Genomic DNA, 18,668 nt, shown 5'->3' with positions numbered 1-18,668 from the left:
TCCTATGCTGTCCCTGAAGACTGTAGCAGGCTAGGGACCAGCCCCAATGAGACCTATCAGAGAGGGATGCCAAAACTGGCAAGAAAACAGATGAAGGAGGAGGTTATTGTCCTCCACCCCTGCAGCTCCTGAGCTGCTGCCTTGGTGTTTGGCCACCAAACTGAGCAGCAGTTGGATGATGTCCCCACTCAGGTGTATCATTCACCCCCATGCTCCAGGTAGGGAGGTCAGGGCTTTGTCTGGAAGAAGAGCTGTTGTGGGGCTGGATCCTGACAGTTTTCCCTGGGGATCTGCCTCTCTGGGTGACCCCAGTGCAGGACCGGGAAGGAAACCCTGGAGGTTCATGGTCAAGGCTGTGGCAGTGTGTTTGTCATGGATGGGAGCAGGTACCCACATCCAGGGCTCCAGTATCATCCCCAAGCACCATACCCAGTGTGTTCCCACCTTTCCATCTCCTCCAGGCAGGGCAGGGTTGTGTTTCCAGCTTTCTACCCCTTCTATCCCTTGCACTCTGACATTGACCCAGGTGGTGTTGTGAGCAGGAGGTGTCTGAAGACATTGTGAAGGTGATGGTGAGCACCACCTGCCACCCTTCTCCCTGCTCATTCCCCTTCCCTCCCTCTACATTTTGTCCCCTCCTGAGGGGCCATAACCTGTGACTATTTGAAGATCATGATCCCCCACCCCGTTTTCTCATGCCAGACACCACAGACCGATCTCTGTCCATCCCCAGTTACTGAAGCTTGTCTTTCCTGACCTTAATCTAATTTGTCATCATCACTCTCATGAGAACAAGAGGTCTGGACATCAATACCATGATGGAGGTGTGTTCCCTCCATCCCTCCAGAGTGGCCTGGCCGGTGTCTCATCTGCCTCCAGCACATGGACACAGCTCACATTGCACATGCCTGCAGACCCCTCCCCTCCCTCCCGGGGAGGTGGGGTGGCAGTGGGACGCCCCTCGTGTGGGGCAGCCGAACACAACCTCACACAGTCTCACATCTCACACACAACACCGTGGATGGCTCCACGCACAGAGCAGGACCTGCCTACGCAGGGAATCGCGTGGAGTCCAGTGGATCTGGGGAGAAGACCCCACCTTATCTCCACTTCGCAGAGGAAAAGCAGTGCAGGGCAAGAGACCAAGACCTCCCCCCCAAGATGTGCCGGGGCCATTGCCCAGGGCCCTGGCTCCCGCAGAAAACCGACAGCTCCGGGGGTTTTCCCCTACCTGAGTTTGCCCTCCTTTCCCTGAATTTTCTCTGGAACTCAGACCTCGCAGCCTCAAAGTTGTCCAAGGAGGAGACCCTGCGGAGGCTGTGGAAGCTGCCCCCAGGGCGAGACCGAAAGAAACCCCACGCGGGGTACGACCCTTGTGGGCCCGGCAGGGGAGGCTCTTGTTTCGGGGACGAGTGTTGTAGGGTGGGGTCGGCCTCCAGGCTCGGCCTCCGCTCCTTTTCCAGGAGGGATTCGGTCTCTGACTGCATACAGTTCTCCTTGGGCGATGTCTTCAAGTCCCTCAAAATCAGGGAGTCACCACCAGGCTTTAAGACAGCCAGGAGAAAGCGTTGTATTAGAAGGAGTCCCCGCGTGCTGGGGGGGAAGGAGAGGGAGCCGGGGGAGGTAAGAGGAGGGGCAGAGGGCTGGGAAGCGCCGCAGTTCCCGGGGTCACCTCCAGCCGGGACCAGGACCTGCTTTGGAGTGGGGCGACCGAGTCCCTGGGGACCTGGCAGCTCCCACCTCCCACCAGCTCCCACCGGAGGCTGGGTGGCCGCGGGGTGTTCGCAAGGCGATGCTGCACAGCCGGGAAGCAGAGCGAGAGAAGAGCAGAGCCCAGGGACAGGCTTGCTGGAGTACCTGCCTTGCCATGCGCTTTTCTGAGGTGTCCCTATGACCCATCGCTGGACCTGCCCTCCCCTCACCTGCTGCAAGAGCTGAGGCCACCCCCGAGGGTCAGTGCCCAGGGTGCTGTGCTGGTGTCTGTGGGAGAGGCTGTGCTCTGCACCAGGAGCCACTGCAGGAGCTGCTGGGTTTGCAAATCTGGCCATATTGGTCCTCCTTCTCCTGCAGCCACCCTTAGCCATGGCTAAACCTTCTTCCCTGGAGACCTAAAGAGTTTCCAGCCTTTAATGACTTCTGCAATGGGGTGCACAGAGCAACCACCTTCTGGAGCAGAACCCCCTGGGACTGTGCCCCTCCAGTGATACCCATAGGAGGGACTGTGGCACTTCTCACCACCCCTAAGGACTTTAGGGCGGGTTTTAGGATGTGGTGCCAGGAGGGGCTGGCTGCCCCTGGAGCTGCAGAGCTGCCCCCACTTGATCATCAGGTTGTCCTCAATCCACATCTTCCGTGTGTGTGTGCACCCCAAACATCCCAGTGCACTGCACAGCTTCAGCCTGGGGGTACCCAGCGCTGGTGTCTGTGGGAGTGACATACCCAGAGTATCTGATAACATGACACGTTTTCAACCTGCCACAAGCACAGCCTCTGAGAAGTCAGGCACCTTTTGTCTCTCATATCTATAATTTTGGGAAGCAGCTTTACCCAGGCTGTCTGGATACAGCCAGCACAGCGAGAACCTGGCACCCGGGGATGCCTTAGCAGAGCAGGAGCCTCCTGCCCACAGCCTCGAGCTGCAGCACTGCAGAAACAACACGTCTGTGACTGGAGGTACCCGGAGCACTTCTGACAGCCAAGAAGCCACCGAGAACGACAGTCTCTAAAGAGGACCCACCAAGAGTTTTTCAAGGTCAGCAATGGCAGCATCACCCTCCATCACAGGAAGCACAGTCTTTGCTGAAGGGCTGAGAAGCCGGATCTGCCTGCACTGCCTGGTCCCTGCCAGGAAAACCACGGGGAAATGAGCCTTCCAGTCCCTGCTCAGAGCACACCTGCTCCTCTCTCCTACAGCCACCAGCACGTCCCCTCCTCGAGGTGAGGACAGCTCCCTGGAGCTCCACCATCCCGGACAACGTGCACTATGGAGCCAGACCTTCCTCCCAGCTTTGGCAGCTCGGCACATCTCCCGCTCCCCCCGCCAGCCACGGCCCGGCAGAGCAGCACCAGCTCCATCCCACGCCACCAAAGCACCGCGCTCACCACCGGCCCTTGCCGGGGCCAGTGCCTGGCACTGCCCCAGCACCGGGGCCCTACCGCCCGATCCGGCCCGAGCCACAGCAGCCGAGGGACAGCGGGATGGGGAGAGCGAGGAAGAGCACCGGGACCTGGCCTGAGGCATGGGCTGATATCAGACAAAGGCTACGGTTACCTTTCCATAGTCAATGGCTACTCCATCAAACTCACTGGTGGGCAGAGAGTCCCGCTGGATTTTGAGTCGCCGCAGGGACGGGAGACTAAACTTCAAACTCCTACTTTGACCTTGTTAGAAAGAAAAACAAAACACAAGAGAGAAAGGTGTAACCTATCTGCACGTGACGGCTGGAGCGAGACGGGGCAGGGGGAGAGGCTGCGGAGAATTTGGGGTGGCTTTGGGGGATGCACATGCCAGGAGGCCCTTCCTCCTCCAACACACTTGCTATTCCCATGCCATCACACCACCGTGTGCTCAAGGCAGACCCTGACCTGGCAGAAAGCACCACTGAGACAGAGGGCAGTCCCCTACAACCACAGATACAAGACAGGAAAGGTGCAGAGCATCCCTAAGCCAATTAAAGAGGTTAAAGCCACTTAAGGGATTTGGACCTGGAGGAAATCGAGCCCCTAAATCTCCTTGGCGGAACTTCAGGAAAAAGAGATCACACAGTAGAGACTGTAAGTCAGAAAGGCATTAAAACAAGTAGTTCTAGCAATTTTGTTCTTGGAGTTGTTCTGGATTCTCAGTGAGGGATGCTGGACCACACAAGGGGGACCAGGAGACCACCTCGATGGGGACTGGGGCTGGGCAAGGGCAGCCAGGGCTGCAGGAGCTGTGAGAGAGGTTCAGGAGGGGAAGGGCTCAGACGTGGAGAGGGACTGGCAGTGCCCACAGAGGGACACAATGCCCCTGTTTGTGACACCCAATGCAAAGTCACTCCTCTAGTGACACAGAGGAGACCACGGCCTCCTGCTGCTCAGAGTTGGTGTGAGCAGCCAGGCTCACACCCTCAGGGCCTGAGTCAGCCCTGGGGCTCATCTGACCCCCAGCAGCACCCACTGTGCTCACCAACCACACCAAAAGTGGCCAAAATCCCGAGGCACACAGGACGCGACACGAGCTCCACGAACACATTTTCCTCTGGGGAAAAGCAGCACATTGAGGAGCTGTTTGGTTTTGGCAGGATTAGCTTCCCACAGAGCCCCAACACACCACTGAGCTGCTCCGAGCCACCACAGGCTCCCAACCTGCCCACTCCCCAAAAATGCCTCCACTGGTGAGGTACCACGTGGGTTCCCTCTGCTCACCCCATCCCCACTGCCCAGAGCAGCTTTTCAGCTGGAAGAAGCAAAGCATCCAACTTTCCCTGCGCATCAATGAGCCGGGGACCGGCAACGCAGCCGCCTGTGGCCGTGTAATTAAAGACTGAGTCACAAAACCCGTTCTTGAGAGCACAGCCTGGGCTGGAGTCAGCAGCTCTGGCCTTTCCACACTCCCCATCACTGGGGTGGGAAACCCAAGAAACACCCCTTGGGATGTACAGCACAACCTCCAGTGCAGGGAAGAGACAGGTACCCTTTGTTTGGGTGCCTTCTGCCAAAGGTCCCACCCAAAGGGATGGGGTGGGGTATGGATGCATCATATGTTGAGAGGTATTGAGAGGTAAGGGGGCTGCAAAGCAACACTGTTGCTGGAATTTAGGATTTCCTCAGAAGTTCATGCATAGAGGCCAACTGGTACTAAAGCAATCCACCAAAAATATGAATCTCATCACTTCAGAGACATAGGAACACGTGCACGGGTGATCTGTGCAGTCACACGCACATATCCTGCGTGTGTATGTCTGGCCTGAGGACACAGAAACCCACAGAAAACTCCACTGGCACCCACTGCCACGCACACAGACACCTGAATGGCTCTGGGATGTAGAGATGCCCCGAGTGGGAACGCACTGAAGCTCACACCACTGCACCAGCACAACGGGGAGGTGTCCCCATCAATCCCTGACGTGGCCCTGGCTCTGATCCCGGTCCCACTGTGCCTCCCCACAGGCCATGGGGGGACAGACCCAGGTTGGTCCCACAGCTTTACTTTGCCCAAAGCACCCCTATAGCACCCCACATCCCCGGGGAGCGTTGGCATGAAGGTGGATGTGGGATTATTTCCCTGACTCAGAGGTGACGAGCAGCGAGGGCCCGTACGGCAGCAGGAGATTTGGATTCTACAGCTTCTTGTCGCCAGGTCTAACATCTGCATCTGCATCCCCTTGAGAGCCTCACCACGGCGTCCCTTTGATCCAGCCTTCCCAAAAAAGGAATTTGAGTTTTCCACTGCCTCCGAAAGCCTCACGAAAGCCTGGAATGAGCCTGGCACAGCAGGGAACAGCCCAAAGCCGGGGCAGGCTGAGCCATTGTAGCGTGACCATCCTTGTGCCACTTGCCTGCGGTGACATTCCCGGAGCACAGCCGTGCTGGTGGTGACACCGAGTGCCCCCTGGCCCTCTTGGTGACCCTGCACACAGGCCCTGCCCCACACCAGCACCAGCCAGTGCTAAATATGGAAAGGATGCAGCACGGCAGGCGGTTTGCAGAGGGTCTCCACGGCTCCACTTGCAGCAAGACACCCTCTCCTTAAAAATGCACCATCCCATGCAGGGCGTCAGCCCCCAGCCCTGTTCCCAGATCCCCAGTTTTCAGGAGGTGTGTGTGGGCACGTGTGGATACGAGGGGAGCACAGCTGGCCCAAACAGCCTTTTTCCACCCAGTTGGTGCCTGGCCAGACTGGTCCCTGAGCAGGCAGAGCTGACACCGTGCACAAACACAAACCTCTCCTCGTGCATGATCCTGCCCAGCCACGGGTGCATCCTTCAGCCCCCAGAGCTCCCGAGAAAACCACGGGATGGGGATAGCCCTGAGGATGCTGGGCTGCCTCTCCCACACCCCCAGTGTCCCCGGTGACACCCACCTCTGCTCCAGGTCTGCGACAGGCGGTGGTGGAGGCTCCGGCCGCTGCTCTTGGCGACGAGCTGGGCCAGGTCCTCGAAGTTGAGGATGAACATGATGACGACGCCTTCCTCGTTCTTCACCGGCACCACGTCCACCAGGCAGCGGAAACACGAGGCTGCCGAGCAGAGACAGGCTCAGGAGGGGCTGCACGGGGGTTTCTGCCCACCCACCGCCCCAGCACAAAACACTTTTGGCAGAAGAGTGTTTTTTAAGCCCTTCGATGGGTGTAATCCCTGCTGGTGGGGAGTGGAGGATTTGGAAGATGATCTGAGCCCTGGGAAAGGGCCATATCCCTGAAGCATCTCAGCTCACACTGATCACATCTCTTTTTTCTGTTCCAGACAGTCATTTATATTAATGTACTTGTGAGCAGCAATTAAAGAGTGAGTAATTAAGAACTCAGGAAGTCCCAGGTAGTGGTTTAACCTCATTAAGCATCCTGCTTGTAATCATGCCACAGCTAATTGCCCTGCAATCATCAGGCAATTTTTGGGGACTGGATGAAGGCAGTGGGGGTGGGCCTGACCTCATGTCCCATCCCAACCCTGGGCAGCAGGATGGGGTGGGATCAGTGTGATGGTCCCCAAGGACATCCCCTGGTCAGGCACAACCTTGTCTCATTCCTGCTGTGAGGAAACTGAGGCACAGGGGGCACAAGGCTCAGTGTCCTGAGAGCAATGGAGGCTGCAAGGAGGATCCCAAACAGGGCACGAGGCCTTAAGGATTTTCCTATTGGATGCCAGCTCAACTCCATGGCTCTGCTTGCACTGCAGCCAGGCACCAATGTGCAATTAGGGGCGCCTGAAAATACCCACAGGTCTTTCCCAAAGCACAAACGGAGGATACAATGGAGCTCCCACCTCCTTTGCCAGTTTTATTCCCCTAAAATCCCTCAAAACCCCTACCCAAGGGTATAATCACTTGAACTGCCTCCTGTTGCTTTGACAGTGGTGGGAGCAGGACCCGCTGAGCCACAGCCCCTCTGGCAAACGCCCTGAACATTCCCGGGCTCCGATCCCAAACCTCCCAGAGATGATGGAGCACCCAGGTACCGCTCTGGCCGGTTCGGAGCCGAGCCACCTCCTCCCATGGCAGTTTTTGCCCCGTGCAGATCCCTGCCCTGGCCTTTCCCCCTCGAGCCACCTCCTCCCACGGCAGTTTTTGCCCCGTGCAGATCCCTGCCCTGGCCTTTCCCCCTCGCTCTGCTCACCAGGGATTAGCGGCTCGGGCAGGGATGTGCTGCCGGCCCGATCCAGAGCTCTCCCGCTCCGGCCATGGCCACGCTCCAGCCGGGAGGGGGATGTCGGCCTTTGTGCGTATAATTTTAAGGAGCTCAGGGCCTCCCGTAATCAGGAGCAGATGGCCGGCATCGGGCAACTTCAAAATCTGCCGTGACGTCAGGGATGTGCACATCCACGGGCACACGCGCGGGCACAAGAGCGGGCAAGAAACGGATACGGTGAAATCTGTTTAAAGAGCCCGGCGGCCCGGGATTATTCCTTTCTTCCTTTCTTTATTTCGTCCCCACAAGGAGGGGAAATCCACTTAAACGTGTGAGCTGGGCAGGAGGGAGGGGTTTCTGGCAGATAGAGCTGTTTGGAAGGGCCGCCCGGGCTCGCTGTCGGTCACCTGTGTGCGGGGCCACGGCGGGCGGGAAGAAAGGAGCCCTTTTCCCTCCCTTTGTCAGGATTTTTGGGGTTCTGAGGATAAGTGATGTCCTGTAGGTGATGCTGAGTGGGTGAGGAATCCCCTGGGATGTTAAGGTGGCACATGCCCTGCAGGATGAGGTGGTGCCATCCCTGGGATGCTGCAGCTCTGCCTGTGCCAGTGTTGGTGCGTGCAGGGGTGTGCACAGGTGAACCCTCTCACCTGTGCTCACAGGTGAACCCTCTCACCTGTGCTCATGATGCCCTGTGGCACTGGATACTTTCTCCTTTGGTGTGTCAGGAAATGAGGTGTTTTTTTTCCCCACAGGTGGTTTTGAAGCATCGCCAACTTCTTGGAACCCTCGTGGTTCATTGGTGTGGGCAACCATGAGCTCCATGCTTCCCCAGAGCACCAGGAATCCTGATCCAGAAGGCCTGATCCTGACTCAGGTGCTCTGCCCTCCTGCATCCCTTCACTGCTTCACTTTTCCTTCCTAAGCTCCTCCGTGGCAGTGGGAGGGGATGGTGCTGAGCTGTTCTCATGGGGGCTGGATCCTGGCAGGCCCTGTGTGGCGTGGGAAGGGTTAATCCCGTGGCCAATGCTGAACAGCTGAAAACTGGGCCCAGTTACATCCAGTTGGAGGAATAGTAGGAGCAGCTGGGAGGTGGTTGGGGCTGGGTTTGAGAGGCAGCTGGTGCCTGGTTTGATCCTACAAATCTGGGAGGTGCTGAGCCTGAGCAGCCCTGGCCAATGTTGCTGTGAGCCCCTCGCTGATCCCTTATTAAATTAAATAAAATAGACTATTTCTGTTGGAAGGGACCTACAGCGATCATCCAGTCCAACTGCCTGGCCAATTCAGGGCTGAACAAAATTAATTGGGTGTGAGACCCTCCAAAACCAGGGGAGTCACCCCAAAACCAGCCCTGCGTGCCAGGAACTCAGTGTCTTGCTCAGGCCCACATCGAATAGCATGGATGGCATCAAGGGAATGATGGAGCATCAGTGCCAGGGGTGGAAGCAGTGTGTCCTCTTAAGGCTGGCCCAAAGGCAGGGCAGCACCCCAGCATCTGGGGTCTCTGGGCAGCTGTGATTTGGGGTACCCCCAGCTCTGTGGAGAGGCTGCAGCTGGCAGACCCCTGGCACCCTCTGCCCTGACTCGGTTTCCCTGTGGTGAACCAGCCTGGGCTCTGCTGAATGCTGAGCCTCCCCTCCCTTCCTCCCAAAAACCAGGCACCCCAGACCTGCTGCGGCACCGGTGGGCAGAGCCAGCCCTGGGAGGGACCCCAGTCCCGGGAGGGACCCCCGCCCTGGGAGGGACCCCAGTCCCGGGAGGGACCCCCGCCCTGGGAGGGACCCCAGTCCCGGGAGGGACCCCCGCCCTGGGAGGGACCCCAGCCCCGGGAGGGACCCCAGCCCCACACTCCCACCCTCGTTCCTCGATCGACTGTCCCCATCCATCTGCCTGTCTCTTCCCCTCAGCTGTTCAGCTAATCTGTCTCCATCCGTCTAATTTTATCCAGCCGCCAAATGATCTCCTGGAGGAGCCCCGGGGCATTCACAACCTGCCTGTGCTCCGTGGCCACCTCCGGGGGGGGTGTCTGTGCCAGCCGGGGGTGAAACCCAGAGTGGGCGTTGCGGGACGGGCTCGGCACGGGAGATAAGACTTGGGTGGTGGTTTGGAGGGTCCCACAGCCAACGTGGTGGGTCTGCACGGGCTGGGAAAACCACTTCATCCCTTAAACCCCTGGGTTTGATCTTCCCAGCACCCAGCCCACCTCCCCTGAGCCGAGCGAGCGCTCGGAGGTCTGCGCTTCCCGACCCACCGTGTGTCTCCTGACCTTGATAAAAGCGAGCACTTATCATTATAACATTAAAAATGTCATCGTTGGGGGCCCTCCCTCCCCTTTATCCCCCTCAGCCGCCGGTGGTTAATGCCTTTGTCGGTATCATCGGTATTAAACTAATCAACAGGACACGGGGGTTTCCAGGAGCTGGACACAAACCAGTATTGTTATGAATATTAAAAAAGCAGGCTATTAATCTGCCCTCCGAGCTCTTACCGAGGCCTGCCCTGCCCTCCCCCCGGCCGGGAGATTTAATCTGCGGGGTCTCATGGCAGAGTGGCTAAATCTATAGTGGTATTATATAAAGGAGCAGAGGAGAGGGGCCGGGAAGGGCACGGAGGGGATGGGGACAGGGATGGGGGCAGAGCTGTGCTCCGGGGCTGGCTGGCATGCCCAGGGAGATGCTTGGAGGGCCGGGCTGTGCTCCCGTCCTGGGATAAATCAGTGTCAGGGCTGGGGGGAACTTCAAAGGGAAGCGCAGATTGCTGGGAGGCCCTAAAGCAAATCCCTGAGGTGGGATGGAAAATAATGGAGGTGGGGGCTGAGCCGGTGGGAGATGGGTCACTCTTGGGGTCCAGGGTGAGCCCCCACACCTGGGTGTGCACCCCTCTGTGCGGGGAGGGGATGTGCACCACGGGGTCTGCACTGGCCCCTCATCCCACGCCCAGACAGGGCATCGGGAGACTGAAACCCGCTGGGACACCAGAGCAGGGAAAATGACCTTATTAAGTAACGTCAGGGGGGTGGAGGTTCCCTGTGTGCGGCGAGGAAGGGCAGGGATTCCTGCACTGACAGGACTTGCTGGCTGGAAGCAGCACTGGAGGAGGAAAACCAGGAGTGTCAGGGGGGTGAGGGTACCCACCAACAGCCACGGGAAGGATCCAGGCCCAGCCAGGTGGTTTGGGTGCAGGTGGAAGGATGCTCTGATCCCCAGGAGACAAAAGGGGTCCTGGATCAATACAGGGGTTTGACAAAATGCAGCTTAACCCCCTCTACAAGCCAAGTGAGTGGCCACATCCAGGCCCTCAGTCCTTCCCCTACTAAATCCCTGCTGGCTGCAGGAATTAGTCCAGCTTAGAGCAGGGCTCTGTGGCCAGAGCTGCAGCACTGACAGCATTTCCTGGGGCTGTCCAGCCATCCCAAGGGTCCTCTCTCTACAGGACATGGGACACCTCCCACTGGGGATACAATAGTTGGTGAGGATGACGATGGAGTGCTTGGGATGAGAACTGGGGGCTCTGCCAGGGCAAGGATTTCAGGAAAAAGCCTCCTGGGCAGCATCCCTGGGGGAGCTGGGGATGCTCTGGACCTGCCCCTCCATTCATGGGACATCAGGTTCAAGCAAAAAGCATCTGAGGAGCAGCAGAGGATGGAAAATGTGTCTCTTCCAGCTTGTGCTCTAGTCACACTGTCCCCAGGGCAAAGGAGTGGGATTATTGCCCCAGGGCAACAAGAGTGGCTGGAGCTGCAGCACAGCCATGCTGAGGATGGAGGAATTGGCTCCTCAGAGCAGGATCTCCAGGACCAGTGTTTGCCATTGTGAGGCGGGATGTTTACAAGTCCCCATCTGGATTTGGGCCATGGTGTCTGTCCCTTTTTGAGGTCACAGCCTGACCCTTAAAGGAACACAAAGCAAACAGCCCCAGCTTGGTGTAAACTGCAGGGGTTTGCACAAGCCGAGAGCTCAAGTTGGGGTTGGGGTTTGTCAGCTGGCTGTGCTTCCCTGCTCCTCCACCACCCAGGAATTCCCATCTGTCCTGCCTTGTCCACCCCGTGGTGCAGCAGCAGAGGCTCCCTAGGGATGCCAGCACCAAATCCTACCCCTGACAGTGCCAGGATCCAGCAGCTGCTGGTGGGATTTGTCCTCCTGCTCCCAGTGCATCCACTGGGTACGTCACACGTTGCTGTTTACAGAGCTGGACAGAGGAACCCTGGCTGGATCCATCCCCCCTGCCTCAGCCAGGCTTCCTGGAGAGGTGATTGCTGTGCCATGGATGTGCCCTGGGCTGGGAACACGTCACATGAGTCCCCCGTCCTCTCTGGGTGCAGTGACACCCCCCAATCCATGCCTGCCCGGCTGCCTGCTTGGAATCCCCATGGGGAGCTGTGGAGGGACATGCTGGGTGACAGGGGGGACCCCAGTCACTCTGCAGCCTCTCTGCTCCTGGAGCCCCTGGGGAGAAATCCCGGGTTATGCACCAGTGTAACGAGTTTGCCAGCCTGATCCCAGCCCCTCATCCCCATTCCCAGAGGCCTGATACAAACTGCTCCTGCTGGAGGGGACAAGCAGTGGGCTCTGCCCGGGAGGGGACAGGATGGAGGGGCTGGGGCTGCCCCACCAGCTGCTCTGGCTGTCTCAGCCACATCTCCCCTTTCATATTCATCAGCATCACATTCATGCAGATTAACTGGAGCGGGTGCCACCAGCTGCTGCTGCTCAGGCCATGCCAGCACCGTGGTGCCCAGGACCTGTGGCCACTGGCACCGCTCTGGGGACCCTGGGAGCTCTTGCCAGTGGCTTTACCCCAAAGCACGTCCCCCCTGGGTGGAAAAACCCCAGCCCTGGGTGCAGCTCGGCTCCACCAGCCCTTCAGCATCACCTCCAGGGGATGCTGGAGGGGTTTCAGCTCCCCCTGGCCTCAGGGGCAGCGTGTCCCCAGGGTTGGCAGCTGTGGCTGCTCCTCATCGTGGCGGGAGCTGATCCCGTGCTGACCCCCCTGTCTGGGGCAGCCCCAGCTGTGGAGCATCTTGTAAGGAAATTAACTTTCCACTGATCTCTCAGCTTTGAGCTGGGGATTAGAGCCCACACGCACTGCAGACAGGCTCTCCCCTTTTTCCAAGGCCTTTTTGGGGCTGCTGTGGCAGGGAGGGACAGCTGCCCTGGCTGGGCTGGGCCCACCTTCCCTAACTGGTACTTGGTTCTTGGCTCCATTTCGTCTACCCGGAGCTGGGCTTGCTGCTGGCACCCCTGGATCTTTTGGTTCTGTTTATAATTAGCTGACAACAGCACGGGCATCCAGATGGGGCCCGGGCAGCCAGGCTGTCCCCGGGGACACACATCACCCCATCACTCAGCATCCTCCTGTCCATGGGCAGACCCACCTGCCCGGGCACCCCCTTCCCACCTCCCTCCATCCATCCATCCATCCATCCCTCCATCCATCCACCCATTCCACCCCGGCCCTGCGGCGGGGGGCTCCGAAGGGCAGCTCTGGGACACAGTTTCGCCTCTGTCAACCAGAAAAGCGAGGAAACAACCCCGGGAGCCGCAGAGCCGGGAGTACTGCAGTAATAAACAGCAGGTCGAGGCTGGAGATTGGTGCTGCCGGTATGAAAAGGAGGACAGGCGGGTTCGGAGCCTCCGCCGGCTAATTAAGCAGCAGCTCCTATAATGCAAAGGCCTTTTCTTTGCCGATAAGACCCATTTATAATGGGCTGAGCGGTTGCAGGCTGAGTGCTGGGGGGAAACAATTGGAAAGCATATTGCTGGTGGGGCCGGGTTTTAAAAATAGACATGAAGGGTTTGCTTCTGGGCTTTTTCCCCCCCCACACACTCTTTTTTAATAAAAAAGAGAAGAAAGCAGCTCGGAGCTCCAATGAGAGTTCCCCATGGCCTAGAGGAAGAGCAGGGCTCCGAGGACAGCACCGAGCATCCCGTGAGCCCAGCAGGAATGCTTCAAAGCGGGGAGGATGCTGATGGATCAGGCTCGCAGCCAAGTAGTCCCCGGGGATGGATGGGGAAACTATCCCGAGGGAGGGAGGGGAACAGGGCTGCACACGCTGTCCTTGCCACGGCCACGCGCTGGCGCTGGGGTGGGAGCAGGGGGACAGCGTGTGCCTCTCCTCTGTGTGCCTCCCGGGCCGTGCTGGGCTCCAGCCAGGCCCTGAAACCGCAGCGGCCGAGGGGGAACTCGCACCCAGCCCTGGCACCACTCCCGGCCCCGCTCCGCCCAGGAATGGCCCTGCAGGAAGAGCCTCGACCGAGCGGCCTCATCCTGACACCGCGCAGGGTCCGGCCCTGCCGGGATAACACGCAGGGGTGCTGCCAGCGGACAACTCTGGGATTGATACACTGGCACCTGGATGCCAGCCCGGGAGATAGGGTCTGGGAGGGAGGCCAGGACACACGGGTCCCAGCCCTCAAGATAGGGTGCTGGGCTGGGAGCCAGGGCTCCTGCCTGCTCCTTCCCCTTGCTTCCAGTTGGTTCTCCTCTGGGAGCTGCCGGCAGGGCGGTGCAGCCCCGTGCTCAGGGCCAACCCCCCATCAATACGATCTGGAGCGACGGGGAAGCTCCACAGGTTAAAAAAAAAAAGGAAACACTTCATATTTTTAACCTCCCGTGAGCTCCCGACCTGCGTTCCCCCGCCCCTGGGAGCCCTGGCCACTGCTGTTTTGCAGCATCGAGCACTAAATATTTATTTAACTTCCTGCCGTATTAGAACTAATCACTCGTATTTTCCATCAAAGCTTCATTTTCATCTTAACGTAATTCCATCTGTGCACGCACAGCCGCATCCTGCTCGCTGGAAAGGCAGTTCCCAGGCCGTCGGCCGCACTGGCTCTCAGCAGAGATGGGAGTTCTGCCTCATCTCATCTTGGAGCACAGACTGGGAAACCCATGTCCCTGCCTGGCTCCTCCATGGGCTTCCCACGGGATCCTCATTCGTGATCCAGGGAACCCTCGAGCAATGCCATTTCTTGCCCCGGGAGCTCTGAGCCACCACCAAGGGCTTGAAAACAGCCTGACTCCCAAATAACCTGGCAATGTCATCCATCACTCAAGGTCCCAATGCCCACAGTGCTCCATCACGGCAGAGATGGCTCCATCCCACCATGGATTCGCCCTCAGCAAAGCCCTGAGTCTGAGTGCAATCCCGGTAGCACCAGACCCCATTTGCCTCCCACCACCGGCTTCCGACAGCCCGAAATCCAGGGCAGGCGACACCTCCCACCGCCGGATCACCCCGAAGAGCGACTCTTACTGTCTTTGCGGTAGTAGAGGATCTCGAGCTTGCACTCCTCGGAGCCGAGCAGGGCCTGGGTGAGCTGGGCGATGGAGCTCTTGGTGGTGTCGGGGCCGGTGAGGAAGTCGCAGGTGCAGGGGCGCTGCATCACCTCCACGCGGGAGTACCCGAACATCTCGCAGAAGCCGTCGTTGCAGTAGATGATGGCACAGTTCTCCATCTGGGCGTTGGCGATGAGGAACTTGCGGTCTGCGGGGAGGCAGGAGAGCACGAGGCTTAGGGGGGGTTGGTGGGGACCCACAGGGACTGGGGGCAGCCTGGGAGGATGGGGGGGGGTGTGTGCTTGGGATTTTTGATGCCACCCACCGTGGGGCCTGTGCAGGGCCAGGCTCCCCAGGGACACCGGTGACAGGTCTGGGGGGAGGATGGCTGACGTCATCCCACACCACCCCGGGTGCTGCTCAGCTCTTGAGAGAGAGAAAATGTCCCCAGTTTCATGTGAGTTGGTGACTGTGGGGACAGGGGGGCCCATGGGGGGGTTTCCCAGTAGAACAGTTTTTGCTGGCATTGGCCAATCCATGCAGCCTTGACATCTCACCACTTGCATGTGGGGACTCTCTGCTGTCTAAAACATGGGCAATCTGTCCCTGACCAGCGCTGCAGCCTCGATCCCTTCCCAGGAGCTTATCAGGGACCTGAGTTATCTCAGAGACTTTCCACCCTTGCTCAGATTTGACTGAAGTCAGGCAAGGGGCAAGAGGAGGAGTGAGTGTGAGGCTTGGCTCATGGGAAGCTGGGTGAGACCCATCACTAATAATTCTCCCAATGTGAAATCCAGACCCTGCTGGTCTGCATGGCCCCTGTGCTCAAAAAGAAAAGGGTTCAGGTGGATAAGAGGGGAAACTGAGGCAGGGAGTGGTGCTGCCCCATCCCCTCCTGGTGCTGCAGCCACCTGGGCTGGGCTGGGGCCGGACTCGCTGTCGTGCCAGGGTGTGTGGCAGTGCTGCACAGACCACGTCATCCAGCCCATATGGAGCCACTTCCATCCTTATCCTGCGGGAGACCCAGCCTAGAGCTGTGATTTGGTTGGATTTTGGGGCTTTTTTTCCAAGGATACCGAGGGGTGCTGGGCTGGGAAGGACCCTCTCTGGGACAGGTTTGCTGGGGTGACAGAGGCTGTGGATGCTGATCTGATGGATGCTGATCTGATGGATGCCGTGCCCCCTCCCAGCAGCATCTCCCTCAATGTTTGGCATCAACTCTGGGCTGGAGCCAGAGGCAGGTCAGAGCAGAGGGTCCATTTGGAGGCTGCCTCCCAGTCCAGACCCCAATTAATCTCCTGGATTACCCAGGAATGGCATCTGCAGCCTGCATGCTCCAGAGCCCTGCTACGCTCCAGCCTCACTGGGAATTTCACCCAAATGCAGGAGAAACCTCTGCACAGCTTTGGCACCCAGAGCTGGGACACAGTGGGGTGGGAGGACCCCTCTCAGGCACATCAGGGCTCTCCCTGATGTCACCTACAGAGTTGCAGCTCCGGAGGACACCTCCCAGTAAAACTGGTGTCCCCAGGGATGCTGCACAGGTCTCCTGCTTCATCTCACCCTGTGACAGCTCTTGGTCACCCTTTGTGTGGGGTTCCCACTCCAGCACCTTTCCCTTTCCCACACAGGGCTGACGCCGGCGCCGACGCTGCAAACAGCACAAACCACCACAGACAAATGTTTCCCAATTCCCTCTTCCCGATCCTTCTCTATCCAAATTGCTTTGCCAGCTGGAAGGTGGCACAAGGAGGGGACCTTCCCCCAAAGCCCCACTCCTGGGGCATGCTCCCCACCTGTGAGGAACAGTTCCCCATCCAGTGTCAGCCCCATGGACCGGATCCAGGCTGGATCCAGGCTGGGCTGGCGCAGGACAGGATTTACGGGGCTGGCAGGGCGCCGGAGCAAGCTGAGCTCAGCTCAGGGATGTGACCAAGGCCGGGATGGGAAGGAGCTGCAGAGCCAGGTCTCCTTGGGGGTATTTTCACCCCCACTTTGCTCTCTGCCCTGCCCTCCCCTGAAGATTTGCCCTTGGTCCTACAGGGGCTGTGCTTCCCTGACAAGGAAGCGCTGGGCCTCTCCAGCTCCCCTGGGGACTCACCAGGTACCGCTGCACCCGTGGGAGCTGCAGCGGAGGGGGTGAGGGCACCCACAAGCAGGGAAGGACCCTCTGCCTGTGGCAGTGTCGGGTGTGCTGGTTTGGTGTCTCCCAGCACCTGTCACAGCACGAAACTGCCGCGGGGGAGCGTGGGGTGATGTTTCGGCAGAACCCAGCCGGTGCCCGACATGGCTGGCAGGGAGCGGGCGGGGAGCGGGCAGGGATGAGGGGCCCTGGCTCCATCCCCACTGGCACACCTCGCTGCGTGCCCCCGCTGCTCCCCAGCCGCCGCTTCCCAGGGGGAACTGATAGGAACCAGGGACAGTTTTTCTCACTTTCCATCCCCAGGGTCACGTCAGTCACAGCTGGGGCAGGCAGCGCAGATCCGGCAGGGATGGCAGCGCCAGGGATATTTGCCCACCCGGGAAACTCAGACACGGGAGAAAACCCACAGCGAGCCGAGGCAGTGGGGGGTGCACAGCCCCAGCACCCCACGGCAGCTCCCCGAGCTCAGCTTCTGGGGGGACTCCAGTCCCCCGCTCCCCTCCCCTCATCCCCAGCAGTGTGGGGGGGACCGTCGGGGTGCCCAGACAGCTCTGCCGCCGGGCAGAGCCCCCGCGGACCCTCCCAGGCGCACACAAACCCCAGCGCTCCCCGATGTGCACGGGCTCTTCGCCGTATCTGACACGAAAGCCAGCCCAAAAATTCATATAAAGGGATTACTCGGAGCAACAGCAAATGGCAACATTTCACCAGGGACGGCGGCCGCCGAGAGCGCGGAGTTGAAGGCAAACAGGCAGCGAGCCCGGCTGCGCTCGGGTACACCCTGTCCCCCAGCCCGGCCGGCCGGGACCCCCTCCCCGCCACCCCGGGACCCCCTCCCAGCCCGGGGGCTGCGGGGGTCGCGGTGTCCCCAGCTCCCGAGGGAACACCGGCGCCGGGATCGCTCGTCCCCCTGCGTCGCGCTGTCTATAAATACCCGCGGGGACACTGCCGGGTGTCGCGCACCCCTCTCCCCGCTCTGGGAGGTCACAGGGGCCCCTCCGTGCCCCCGGGGACACCCTCCCGCCTTCCTCCCCGTGTCTCCCCGCTGCGCTCCGAAGTTGGGGGGCCGCCCCGGCCGCCGGGGGGGCGGGGGGGAAGCGGAGCGGGACCGGGGGGGGGGGGGGGGTGTGCGGTACTCACTTTGTCCTTCAAATTTGCGGATGATGGTGTCCAGGTAGGTGTTTTGGGGGGCCACATGGCCCCGGCGCACCGGCATCGCTCCGCTGCGCTCTGCGCGCTCCCGGGAGCGGCGGAACTTGCCGCGGGCGCGGCGGGGAGCGCGGCCCGGCCCCGGGGCGGCTCGGCACGGCCCGGCACGGCGCGGCCCCGCTCCGCCTCACCCCAGGGCTGGCCGAGCTCTGGAGCCCAGCCGGCCCGGGGCTCCCATGCTCCCGGTGGCCGGAAGGGGGAACCCCTCCGCCCGCCCTGCCGCGCCCGGCCCCGGGCGGGGGCGGCCGGGGAGGATGAGGATGGGAGGGGGAAGCGGGGGGGAAGAAGGGGGAGGACCTGCCGGAGAGGGGGAGAAAATAATAGAATAAAATAATAAGAGTAGAAATCCCCCAAAGTGCTTAGTCACCGCTGCCCCGGCCCCGCCGGAGGCTCCGGGGGCAGCCCTCAGCAGCAACAGCTGCCGGCCGGGGGGCGCGCACCCCCCGGGGCTCCCCGGGGCTCCCCCGGGCCCCCCGGCGTCCCCCGGCACCGGCACCGGCACCCGCCCGGCCCCGCCCGGCCCCGGGGGCGGGGGTGCTCCGGGGCGGGGCGGGGGAGCAGGTGGGTGCTGGGGGTGCTGGAAGTGGGGGTCCTTGGGGGGGTGGGATGGGGGAGATGGAGGTTCTGGAGGACTGGGGTGGGGGGTGATGGGAGTGGAGGAAGCTTTGGGGTAGTGGGACAGGGGGGTGATGGGGAGGTGGAGGGAGAGTCCTTGGC

General features: G+C 60.2%; 1 protein-coding gene across 1 annotated transcript in view; it reads right to left on the bottom strand.

Moving 5' to 3' along the window:
• Positions 1-17,980, bottom strand: part of KCNH6 (potassium voltage-gated channel subfamily H member 6) — a 34,471-nt gene extending 16,491 nt beyond the window's left edge. Inside the window, exons 1-3 of the mRNA XM_017833330.1 lie at positions 17,883-17,980; positions 14,577-14,807; positions 6,062-6,217 (exon numbers count right to left, since the gene is read on the bottom strand). Coding sequence (XP_017688819.1) covers positions 6,062-6,217; positions 14,577-14,807; positions 17,883-17,958 — 463 coding nt within the window. The 5' untranslated portion in view covers positions 17,959-17,980. The remainder of the gene's footprint in view (positions 1-6,061; positions 6,218-14,576; positions 14,808-17,882) is intronic.
• Between the last annotated feature and the right edge of the window lie 688 nt (positions 17,981-18,668).

This window comes from Lepidothrix coronata, unplaced genomic scaffold (assembly GCF_001604755.1).
Source record: "Lepidothrix coronata isolate B3197 unplaced genomic scaffold, Lepidothrix_coronata-1.0 Scaffold213, whole genome shotgun sequence".
NCBI lineage: Eukaryota > Metazoa > Chordata > Aves > Passeriformes > Pipridae > Lepidothrix > Lepidothrix coronata.
The sequence above is the reverse complement of the archived record's forward strand: the minus strand, read 5'-3'. Positions and strand labels throughout refer to the sequence as shown.